Here is a 12,160-nt window from a genome sequence, read left to right as displayed (position 1 = left end):
AATAATAATACAGTGTGAGTTTTTTATTTTTTCAGATGACAATTTATGAAGACTCAGTTGCAGCTCATCTTACAAAAATCCTCAATTCTGATGAACATGCAGTGGTCATATCATCTGCCAAGTGAGTTGTGGAGTTCAAGTCATGATATAGTTATACGGTGAAAATGAAAGGAAAGCTGTTTCCTACCACTTATGACATTTCTTCGTGATTTCCGCCCCCCAAAATATCTGTGAAGTAGGTTATAGAACTAGATATACTAAATTTGCACTGGTTTTTAAAAAACCACCTTAGCATCTTATTTGCAGAGGAGTTTATTTATAGGCTATTTTTTTGAGGCTTAATTTGAAACATTTTTGTCAAAAAGGTACAGTGAATGTTTAGAATTTGATTAATCTAAGTTCTTATTTAAAGGAACATTTATGATTAATTATGATGTGGAAAACGCATTTCACTATAATTTATTATTTCCATAAACACTACTATTCAGGGATTGTTTACACCAGGAAAAGGAAAATAATAATGAGATTTTTCAAAATGACATTTCTCAGTATGTTTAAATTATGTAATTATATTTTAATTCAAAGTTATCAGATTTTAGTTAAGTTGATTCCATACATGGAGCCAAAGCTACTTGATTTTATTATCCCGAATGTTGCCTGGCTGGAATTTAGGATTTAGTCTTGAATCACCCTATACTGCTGTCATGAGAACTGGAAAGTCAACTACAGGAAGGAGTGAAACCCACTGAAATTTTCAGCTGATGAGCAAAAGTAAAAGCATGCTTTAGGATTCAGGCTTAGCAAGGAAATATTACTGATATACAGAAAGAAGAGAGAAAGGGAAGGGAAAGAAAGGGAGTGGGGAAGTGATGGAGGGAAAAATACACAAACTTTACATGTTATATACTTAATTTGCAAAGAAGTCAAGGAAAGACAAAATAAATCATGAAAAACAAATTTGCTTGGGACCAAAGCACAGATGTAGTGACAATTGCTTTTGGCGCCATAACCTTCAGCAACAGGAGACAGGACTGAGCAATAGGAAAAGAGTTAACAGCAAAAGGCAAGGGAAGCACACTAGTTGCCCAGATTAGTGGGCTCCAGATGCTCTTTATTTGATGGACAGTGCTGCTGATGGGTTTTTTGGTTGATGCCTCGGTTGGGTGTTTTTTAATTAGTTATATTGCTTTATGGTGAAATGTACAAATCTCTACTTTGTCCCAGGCCTTAGCACTCCCTATTGTCTTTCTCCTCTTGGGCCAAATTCACATACCAAAGTTACTTCCTCTGGTATTTCTTAAGTTACTTCTATGAGGAAGACATTTGCATTTGCCACCCTTGCCCTATGAGTCAAGTGCCTCTTTATGGGACATTTTAGAGGACATGGCTAGAAAAGATTGAAAGTTGCAATGGAAATTTTTGAAAGGTATAACAAGTTATAGAATTATTCCTTAATACAGTTAAGTAAATATTTTATTTGGCCTCCTTTCTTAGTTCAGATGTTAGCAAAGCTTTAATATTGGCTTTCGGGTGTTTGATTACTGCCTCTTTTACATTTTATGTGTTTTTTATTTTTATTTCTTTAAGATGATAATTGACTTATAACTGTCTTTTTTCAAATAAAATTTTATGCAAAATCCCAATATTAAAAAACTAAAATTTTATTTTGTTGGCATTAATACATTGGATAGGATCAAATTATTAGTTACTTAACAGAAAAATAAGCAATAAGGTTATAGGTGACAGTTTTAGTTTTATGTCCTATGCAGTTTCCAATTATTTCTGTATTTTATGTTGGTTACATGGTCGTAAGGATGCCATTTTTGTTTAATTGAAGACAATTTCCTTACGACCATGTAACCAACATAAAATACAGAAATAACTGGAAACTGCATTAAATATAGTACGAGATTTGCACAAAAAATAGTGAATTCTAAAGTAAAAGCTAGCATAGTATTGTTCTCTTGTATACCTAACAGTTATTTTAAAATGTTAAGAACATTTAAAAAATTATATTCTATATTTCTAAATGAAATTTTAATCAAGCCTTGGTGAAATCCCTGAAATATTTCTGAAAAACAGCTTTAAAACCACTGACGTTAAGTCACAGTGCTGTACTATGTCAGTCTGAGGTCCTAGATGAGATTCAACCATTTGCTGGCTTTGTGACCTATGCCTGTTTTATCAAGTGTAAGAATGGAAAGAATGCCTGTCCTTCCTCCCTCATGGAACTGTTAGGGGAATTAACTTGAGTAATGAAATAAAATTAGAGCTTATAAACTACAGAGTGCTATATTAAATTATGGTATCATCACCTCATGTTTTACCCAACTGCATTCACATTTTTTCCTTGACCTTGACCTGGCTCCTTGTCTAGGCTCTACTCTTAGCTTTTCTTTGGCTTCCTCCCTGACTAGCTCATTTGCCTTTAAGCAGATTCTATTACAACCTTGGTCCCCTCTTATCACTTGTCTGAGCTCCCAGGCCTGCCCAAATGCCTGAACTTTACAACTGCAGATTAAAATTCTGGGGGATTTGCCATAAAGAGGTTCAAGAGAGAAAAGAGAGGACAATATGTAATAACTTTGTACCAGTGATATGGTATATTTTTACTTTGACTTTTGTTATGGATTTTTTTCAAATATGCAAAAAAATAGAGACACTAGTATAATGATTTCCCACCATACCCATCACTCAGCTTCAGTATTTATCAACATTTTGTCATCTACTCCCCACTTTCTTTTGCTGGAGTATCTCTAAGCAAATCCCAGAAATCATTTTATTCCACTTTCAGTATGTATATCCAATAATCTTTTTTAAAAGTCTAATAAAATTAATAATAATTACTCAACCTATATTCCATTTCCCCTAATTTTCTTGAAGTTTTTTTTAGACAATTGATTCGTTCAAATCAAAATCCAAACAGGGCATGTATTGCATTAGGGTTTATGTCTCTAAGACTTAGAAAATCTATAATAGTTCTCCCTACTTTTAAAAAACTGTGTTATTTGAGGCACGACATATACACAGTAAAGTACTCAAATCATAAAGGTACAACTTAGTGATTAGAAAAAGATAATACACATACACATTTACATCTACATTCTTTTAACTACCACCTAGATAAAGAATTCTCTTCTTTTGTTAATGCCATTTACTTGTTGAATGATGCATTAAGGCAGAACATTTTAACTAAACCTCTTGTGTATGTTTATATTTGTTTCATAAAATAGTAATTCCCAGTAGCTTAAGCTATTTTTAACTATTTTAAAATGTTGAAAATGCTGATGGAAAAGCTGTATTTCATCAGCATAGCTAATAAGTAGGTTAACTAATGTAGTTCATCAACATAAAGTCAACATTTCTTTGACTTTGTAATTTTGTCAGTTCAGTATGGTAACATGAGTTATCTTCTGAGATTCAGAAGGACTAATTAGTCATTATAGATGTCATTTATTAATAAAAATAAAAAACAAGTTATAAAGTAAATGCAATTTATTCTGTAGACAAAAATTCTCAGGGACTTCCCTGGTGGTCCAGTGGTTAAGAATCCGCCTTCCAATACAGGGGACATGGGTTTGATCCCTGGTCGGGAAACTAAGATCCCACATGCTGTGGGGCAACTAAGCCCATGCACCGCAACTACTGAGCCCTTGTGCCTCAACTAGAGAGCCCGCATGCCACAAACTGCAGAGCCCATGCTCTCGGGAGCCTGCGTGCCACAACTACAGACAGAGCCTACAGTGCTCTGGAGCCAGCACGCCACAACTAGAGAGCCTGCACACTGCAGCTAAGACCTGATGCACCCAAAAAAATAATAAATAAATAAATAAATAAACATTAAAAAAAATTTCTCAGAAAATGGGATCATTAGCGGGAAGAAATAATAAAATTGGAACCATTGTCATAGAACCATAGAATTTTAGATTTAGGATCTATCTTAGAGATAATTTAGGTGAACCCCCTCACTGAATAGATGAGGTTAGATATGTAGTTAGAATCTTTCCTCAGAGCACATAGATAGCTAGGGGTTTTAATATATTATGCATTGATGTTTGTAAATCACCTTTAATTTCTGATTGGAACTTTTAAATATCAGATTAAAAATGAAGTTTGCAGGTACTGACTACCAATATGTGGTTCTGTTTGGGCACCATCGCCGTATTTTTCTTAGTGTAGCATTTGCATGTTTTATTGTCATTTACCCCTATTAAAAATAAGTGGAAAACTGATAAATGAAGATGCTGTTACCAGTGATAAGTATAGGTTCCCTATATAACATAATTAAGATGATGGTGGAAATCATAAAGCATGCTAGCTGTGTGGACTGTTGTTAGCTTCAACTGAGTAATTTGACCATGTTCAGCTTGGAAGAGAGAGAACAAAACTAAAGAAGTACAGTGCTGGATATACCTCATCAAAATGATAACTGATGTTAATTAAACGTGGAATTAGGAATTTAGAATATTTTTAGCTCTATGTGAAGATCCATGTTCCAGTTTCATTCATTTGATTTTTGCACATATTTTCTGGAAGTCTTTATGTATTAAAGCAGGAAACTGTATCAGTTGGAGGATACAGTTTTTTGTGTTACTATAGTAAATACATCTTAAAACTGTTTTTCCCCAAGTTTGCAAGTTCCTAGTTGGTGTGACTTTGAAATCACACTGCTTTTAAGTGTATGTTTTATTTCTATTTTTAAAACCTCTGCATTCACCATTTAGGTATAACAAAAAGTGAATTCATTCCTCCTGATTATAAATATCCTCTATCTTCTGGAATATGGAACTTAGTGGACCATAAGATTCCCCCAACTAAATGGCAAGTGTTCCCTAACCCAGTGTCCTCCTCTCTTCCTGAGCCTCTGTCTGCCTCAGCAGCATGGCACAAGTGAGGAAGCACCTCTGCTGCCCCTTTCATTCCTAGGCTGATGGACCGACAGGCTCTGTCCCTAGGAGTTAGTGAAATGCCAGCAAAAGTAGCTATGATAATGTTATGGCATTATGCAGTTTCACAAATCCAAGAGGAAAATTTATCAACACAGTGTTGTAATAATAACAAGGAAAACTTTTATTTTGGAGTTCCGTAAAGAGGACGGAATGTCATTGTTTCCTCTTCTTAAACGTGGGACGTCTTAGAAAAACTTTCAGTAAAGTTCATAGAAGAAATTTCATAGTAGCCTGCCTGAATATTTCAAGAAATTCCATAAAAATATTATACATGAACAAAGAAGACCAAACTTGACATGAAACACATGAATGAATCTCTAATAAATGGTTAGCTAGAGTCTCTGTAGAAATTTGTTTAAAAGCCCAACCAAAAAGTTTAAAGGTTAGGAAGTATTACCTTTTGTCCAAGTGAAATCTAGAAATGGTTGCCAAAAATAACAAATAAAACAAAAAATGTTAGGAGTAATTCATTTATTTCTTAGATGATAAATGTGAAGGTTTGAAGAGAGAGAGAGAGAGAGTGTGTGTGTGTGTGTGTGTACTGTATCTATTGAATGGCTCGATTTCCTAATACTTAAGTATCTGGAAAGTTTATGTCACTCACATACCAGAGAAAATTGTGAGCGTAATAGAAAAAAATAATTGCTGTAATCTGGGGTTTTTTTTCCTAAAATTCCTCAACCTTTATCAATGTTAAAGAGAAATATTATTATTTTAAAATCGTCTGATTTTGTTTTCAAAGTCACTTTATAAGTGCTTGCTACAAAAAGCTGGTCATATACCATTCTGTTGGTTGTAGTTTTTAATCCAACACCAGTTCTAAAGACTTTTGACAAATTTTTTAATGTTTCAGATTTTTTTCTTCTAGTCTATTTCTATTGCAAAGAAACCAAATGTAATTAAAAGAAACAAACAAGTAAACCATACACTGCTGACACTAACAAGACCTAAATTCAGTTAGTCTGCATGGTATTACATTGGCTATTTTAAGGAAAAAAAATGAATGGATTTACAGAGACTATAACTCAGTTCAAGTGGCAGGTTAGTTTCCAGCATAACGCACAACCTCTTTCCTCTTCAGGAAGGATATAGTTACCCATATAATGAATAGGAGAGCAACAGTGACACCATTAGTGACAGATTTATTCTTGTTTGCTCAACACTGAAAGTCCTGTTATAAGGATACATAAGGTGCAGAAGATAATGCTTTCTTTTTTAAATAAGGTCTACAACTACTCTTCTCAAGAATTTTAAAAATTTAAATATTTGAGAAAGACTTGTTATAACCTTAAAATGACTTATTTATATTATGTAGAGCAAGGTTTATTCATGTATCCATTTATCACTTCGAATGTCTTAAACTTATATAGGACATGTTACACAGCAAAAACAAGTATGGATTTATAAACAAATGATCCCGATATTTTAACAGTTTACTTAATTGTGCTTATTTTTAAATATGTTTGTAAATCAAAGCAAATCAGCCTACTGAGTTTCCTGAATTGCACAATTTCTTTTCTTCAAAGGGTACTTTGTGAAACTGTAAAGGATTTCGTTGCCAAAGTAGAGAAGGCGCATGAAAAAACGTTGGAAAGAGCTGTTGCAGCCGATGCCGTGGCCAATAAAGTAAGCGGGACGTGTTCAGGACATGAAGGTTTTTTACTGACAATGTTAATATTGAACTGTGTTTTACAGCTAAATTGATTAAGTGGCTTTCCTGCCAAAACATCTTAAACCGAGAGAAAAATTACTTTTGAATCAGATATGAGGGTTTAAAACATGCTTTATGGTTAGTCCCGTTAATATGTAGAAAAACCGCATTGCTGAAGACCAACACGCCGAACTTGATAACTCAACTCCTTTTTCCCACTGATTGACATTTTGAAGGAGAAATGCACAGTAGTCGGGTCACATGGGGGGAAATGCTGGGGAGCTGGCTTTCCAGTGGGAAGAGGAATGGTTTTCCACTTCCAGGCAAACCTTGGCCACTCAAGTTCCCTCCCAGCATGGTTGCTTGGATTTCCCGGATGTTATGATCCTCGGCCTCTTTCAGGGTTCTGTTTCTTGCTTTGCCTTTTTCTTTATAGATATTTCTTTTACATTGTGAGCTTTCTGAGGCTAAAATAAGAATAGTTTACTGAACCTTGAAAGCTACCATCTTTGCTTTCATTTGTTCATGACAGGGCATCCTCGCAAAAGGCTTGGCTCTCTTGGGCTTTGCAAAGGAATGATCTTCCCCAGCTGTAGATGGTGGTTTGATTGAGTGGAAGGAAAAGAAAATAGAAATATACATTTGAAGTTTTCAGCCTCTTTCTCTTGTTTTTCTACTCTGTGCAGAGCTTCAGAAAACAGAAACCCTCTGTAGTCACACTTTTTTCTCATAACTGTCTCTGCTGTAACTTTCTCTTGGCATGTCATCAAAAACAAAGGGAGGCGGAAGGGACTGGAAATTGTGTGGAGGTAAAACGTATATTCGGCAGCAGCATCAATAGCTTCAGTTCTAAATGTTTCTTTACCCTTAGGAATTCAAGAAAAGCAGAAAGAAACAAGGGCCCAGTACTTGCTTTCTTTCTGCATCGTTCTTCCTTATCCTGTGCACATTCCTTTTTCTCTTTCTTTGAGCCAATAATCCCTTAAGTACTGTCACTCCTTTGCAAACCAGAGCTTTGAAGGTGAGTTTACAGGACTCAGCCAGACTTGGCAGTTTGTGTTTACAAGACTCAGACAGGCTTGGCAGTGCCTGTCTAAGTTGATTACTTAAAAAAAAGTTTGTGCAATGTTTTGTATAATGTACAGCAAATTTTGTATAATGTGTAAATTGTTAATGTAATGTGTCACTTTATCGTGAAGTTTTCGTTGTTTTCTTTTAAAGAAAAATAGCTTTAGGAAGATTGTAAAGATTTTCACGTGTGCGATGGTGCTTGAATAGTTCTGGAAGTATAAATCAGTAAATTTACAGAATAATTGTGCTGTTTTTTAAAAAATCATAAATTATTAAGTCCATAGCTGTCTAAGGTATAATTTGTAATAGATAACCAATTAATGATAAACATCAATGTAGGCATCTTTCCTCTAAAAATCAAAAACCATTCATTTAAACTATCACTTTCCATCTCCACTAAATGAAGATTCATTCCCGTGTTTTTGTTTTCTTAGTGTTCAGTTCTAAATGAGAAGCTTGAACAACTGCTCCAGGCTTTGCACACAGATTCCCAGGCTAGTCCGGTTCTGCCGGGCATCAGCCCTCTCATTGTAGAAGAAGATCCTGCGGAATCTTCCAGCGAAGAATCCTTGTGGGAAAGCAAGGAACAACTCTTGGATGACACTACAAAACCTTCCTCCCAGAAAACTGTCAAACCGAGGGAAATAATGCTGCGGGCAAACAGTTTAAAGAAAGCAGTGAGGCAAGTCATTGAAGAGGCCGGAAAAGGTACACATTAACAAAAGTAACTTCTGAAGAAGGGAGCAGCATTCCCGTGGCAAGCACAAGGGAATTTTCCTATTGGTCAGTCTGGACACACTTTAAAAAGTTTCAGAGATAAAGTACACTGGAAACATTAAAATAAAGTTAAAAATTACCTTTAAATCATATTTCTAAAATTAAAATTTTTTAAACTGGAATCTGTTAAATTCTTGAAGAATATCAAACCTATAAACTACTTTGAAAATATTTTAATATTTATTTCCTAAATGTTAATGTTGCTTTTTTAAGAGTTTATAAAAGTTACACCTATATTTTAATTTTTTGTATTAATGTAAATATGTATACTTCTCTTAGAATTTTAGTAGTAGATTAGAAGTTAACTTTAATATAAATAATATTCAGAAACAGATTGTAACTTGTAATTGGACTTGTATTTCATTCTCTAAAGTTCTTATATTTTATTTTTCTCTTCTGCTAAAAATATAATTTCGACAATTTAAAATTTTTCCTTTTATAATCTCTAGTACTTAACAGACATCACATGACCCCAAAGTTCATTGCCAATCAGTGCTTATTTGTGAATGTGGAATCTCTTTGGGTTTCTATTTCAATTTTCCTTTTTTAAGCATATTTTAATATTTATGGATCTTATTTTTGCTTGTTCAAACATATTTCTCTTCTGGGTACTTAAAGTGATGGATGACCAGACAGTTCACTCCTCTGAACCAGTTAATCAATCATTTGATTACGATAGCACAGAAACAGATGAGTCTAAAGATGAATCAAAAGAAGATGATGCAAAAGCGTCATTAACTGGTAAGAAAACTGTGATAAAATTATTTTGGAATTAAATAAAATGTAATTCTGCTTTTAGTTTTCAAAAGGCCTATCAGTTTGAAATAAACTATTTGTATTTTTAACAAGGTTTTTCAGAAGTTAAAGCTTAGATATTCATGAATGCTAAAATAATGAAGGTAACATTAATGGTCTAAATAGACCATTGTCAAGTACTCTCACATCCCTTTTTTATCACATGATCTGGAAATCATCATAATAAACTAAGGATTTGGGGACCAAATGTGGCTAAATATCTTAATTTTCCTGAAGAAAGAGTAAACACCAAAACAGCAGATTTTAACCTATTTTAGCCCGCAGATTCCTTTGAGAATAATATGGAAGCTGCAGGCCTCACATGCATAAAACTTGACATTTAAATAATTTATCAGTCCCTTGAGTTCCATTGATCAGCCTAAATGGCTGATAATCCTTATCGCTAAATTAACTTTTTAAATCATAGGACATCTAGTTACAACCCTATCTCTACTGAAATTATTTTTGCCAGGAAATTATTGTGTAGTTGCTTGAATATTATTAACTGTTTCTCTACCTTTTAGGTTTTAATTGAAGATGAATTTATACTTTTAATTTTTCGTGTTGTTTGAGGGGAAAAGTGTTAATTTACTAGAATAAAACAAGCAGAAATATTAATGAAGATGAGAAGATAATATGAAAATAATTACATAGTACTAATGAAAATCAATTGATATTATATCACAACTGTCTGCCATCATTAAATTTTTGCTTTTACTTCCATTACATATAAACTTGGATAGATTACTTAAGTTCTCTGTGGTTTCCTCATTTGTGAAATGGGGATAATAATGTACCTACTTGTTGTGACCTTTAAATAAGTTAACGCACATTAAGTGCCTAAAATAGCACCTGGTACATTGTGCTGTAAAGGAATGTTTGCTGTCATTATCACTATTATGATTATTGCTACTACTTCCGCTGTTGTTGCTAACTACACTAACTTTGAAAGAGTAGTTCTTAATTGTATTTAAAACTCTTAGAAACTTTGAAATTAGACCATATTATAGACCTCACATGTCTGACATACAACCAGTGCTTTTATATTCTACATCCTTAGTCCTTTTAGACCTTATGTGTACCTATGCCAGCACACAACCCAATTTTATAACCTTAGATCTTTTAGACCTTAAATGGCCGCATTGCAGAATATAATCCAACGCAGGCATATTTTACAACCTTGACCGATGGTCATTGAGCCTTCGGACTACTCACTTTCACTTCGTCCCCCTCTCATGGTCAGCCCTAATTCTTAGGAAGTTTTTCTTTTGTTAATGTATTGAGCTTTATATATTCTTCCTTAAATTTCTACCCATGATTACAGTTATTATTAATAAACTTTTATGTATGATAATGTTAACAGTAACAACTACTGACATTTGTGTAGGGCTTTATGGCTAGTTTAAAAGCAGTTTTACACACATCATTTCACGATATTGAAGGTGACTGCTGTGCGGCAGCCCTGAAATGATACCGAAAACGGCTTTCATGGCATCATAGTCTCTTCCCACACATTATATCTTCTTTTCCAGATTCTCTCTCCTAAATTGCTTTACCAATCTAATTTGATGATTTTAAACTTTTTTTTTCTGGTTGCACCCATTTGGTCACTATGATACCCCGTTAAAATACGATGCTCCGTTTTGAGCAATATTCTCCAGATATTTCTGTAATGCAAGAATACACCGATACCTGAACGCTACTCATTCTGGACATAATGAACGGCTCTCTTTGGAGGATTGGTTTTTCAGCACTCATTGGTAATGGTTTTCTAACCAGCTACCATCCCACCTTACTATACTCTCATGAATTTGACACTTCCATTATAGCCTGCAAAGGAAACCAAAAAAATACAGATATAGTGGTGTAGATATTGTTATTGAAATAGGCATAGATTATACAAGTCTTTATGGAGCAGTATTTGATCTTATTTTTTGGCTAGTAATCCAATTTAGTGGGAATCAGTAGCGGTAGAAGTGTTTCTGTATTAATCATTAATTTTTTGCAGCATATTCATTGTATTATCATTGAATAATATAATAATTTGTACATCTGAGATGTGCAGAATACACATTAATATGATCAATGAGATGTTATGTTTAAGAAGAACCATGAAACATTAATTTAGTTACCTGCAATGGAAGATCAATCTTAGTCACTAGAACACACTCTGTTTTTTATCAGAGATGAATATCAAAAGGTTGTTTTTGTTAGAAATTAGTTCCAGGGCTCCCATCTGTCAAAAAAAAAAAAAAAAGAGAGAGTGCCTGTTCTGCTACTTTTCTTTAGTGCAGCTGGACTGTTTTTGAACAGAGAGATGAGTGTGTAAGATTAATATAGTTAGTTTGTAATTAGTCTTTGGGAGAGTAAAGATAATTAAGTTTTAGAGATTTTTAAATTGAGTTTGAGGATTACTGTTTTTTTAAACACCTGCCAATTGCTCCTAAATTAGTTAAAGATACTATTTGCTCTCCATTAAATTGCCCCAGTTTAGATAGAATTAAATCTCTCTTTTTGTTGTTTACTTTGAGAGTAATTCTGTTTTGGAATAATTTTTTAAACATATTGAGCTTTTATAAAAATATGATAAAACTGTTTTGGACAAATCACTGTCGTGAGTAAATAATTAATTGGGAAGTACAGGAAAAGTATATTGGTTTCATTTGAAAAAATAATATTTTTCCTTCCACGTGTAGAAGAAAATGCTACTCATGTTTCACTGTTAGCTCTGGGAATTACATTCCTTAAATTTTATCATTTATCCAACATTTTTGAGAAGAGGATTGCATTGGTAGTATACACTGCAACACATGTTACATTTTCAAAAATTGTCAGGCTTCAGAATTTCCTTTTTCTTTAATAATGGGTTTCTCACATTCAAATTATGAGTATCACTGACCTTTAATTATGGTAAGCA

The 12,160-nt window shown here is 33.7% G+C and overlaps 1 protein-coding gene across 2 annotated transcripts in view; it reads left to right on the top strand.

Annotated features, from left to right (window-relative positions):
- The window catches only part of DGKH (diacylglycerol kinase eta), a 176,797-nt gene that overhangs the window by 125,483 nt on the left and 39,154 nt on the right, over window positions 1–12,160 (top strand). For both annotated transcript variants that reach the window (XM_036831573.1, XM_036831574.1), the window contains 4 exons: window positions 36–121; window positions 6,476–6,575; window positions 8,106–8,379; window positions 9,067–9,189. In XM_036831573.1, the coding sequence (XP_036687468.1) occupies window positions 36–121; window positions 6,476–6,575; window positions 8,106–8,379; window positions 9,067–9,189 (583 nt within the window). The remainder of the gene's footprint in view (window positions 1–35; window positions 122–6,475; window positions 6,576–8,105; window positions 8,380–9,066; window positions 9,190–12,160) is intronic.

Source organism: Balaenoptera musculus, chromosome 18, assembly GCF_009873245.2.
Source record: "Balaenoptera musculus isolate JJ_BM4_2016_0621 chromosome 18, mBalMus1.pri.v3, whole genome shotgun sequence".
NCBI classification, from domain to species: Eukaryota; Metazoa; Chordata; class Mammalia; order Artiodactyla; family Balaenopteridae; genus Balaenoptera; species Balaenoptera musculus.
This window is presented reverse-complemented; position numbering and strand designations above follow the sequence as displayed.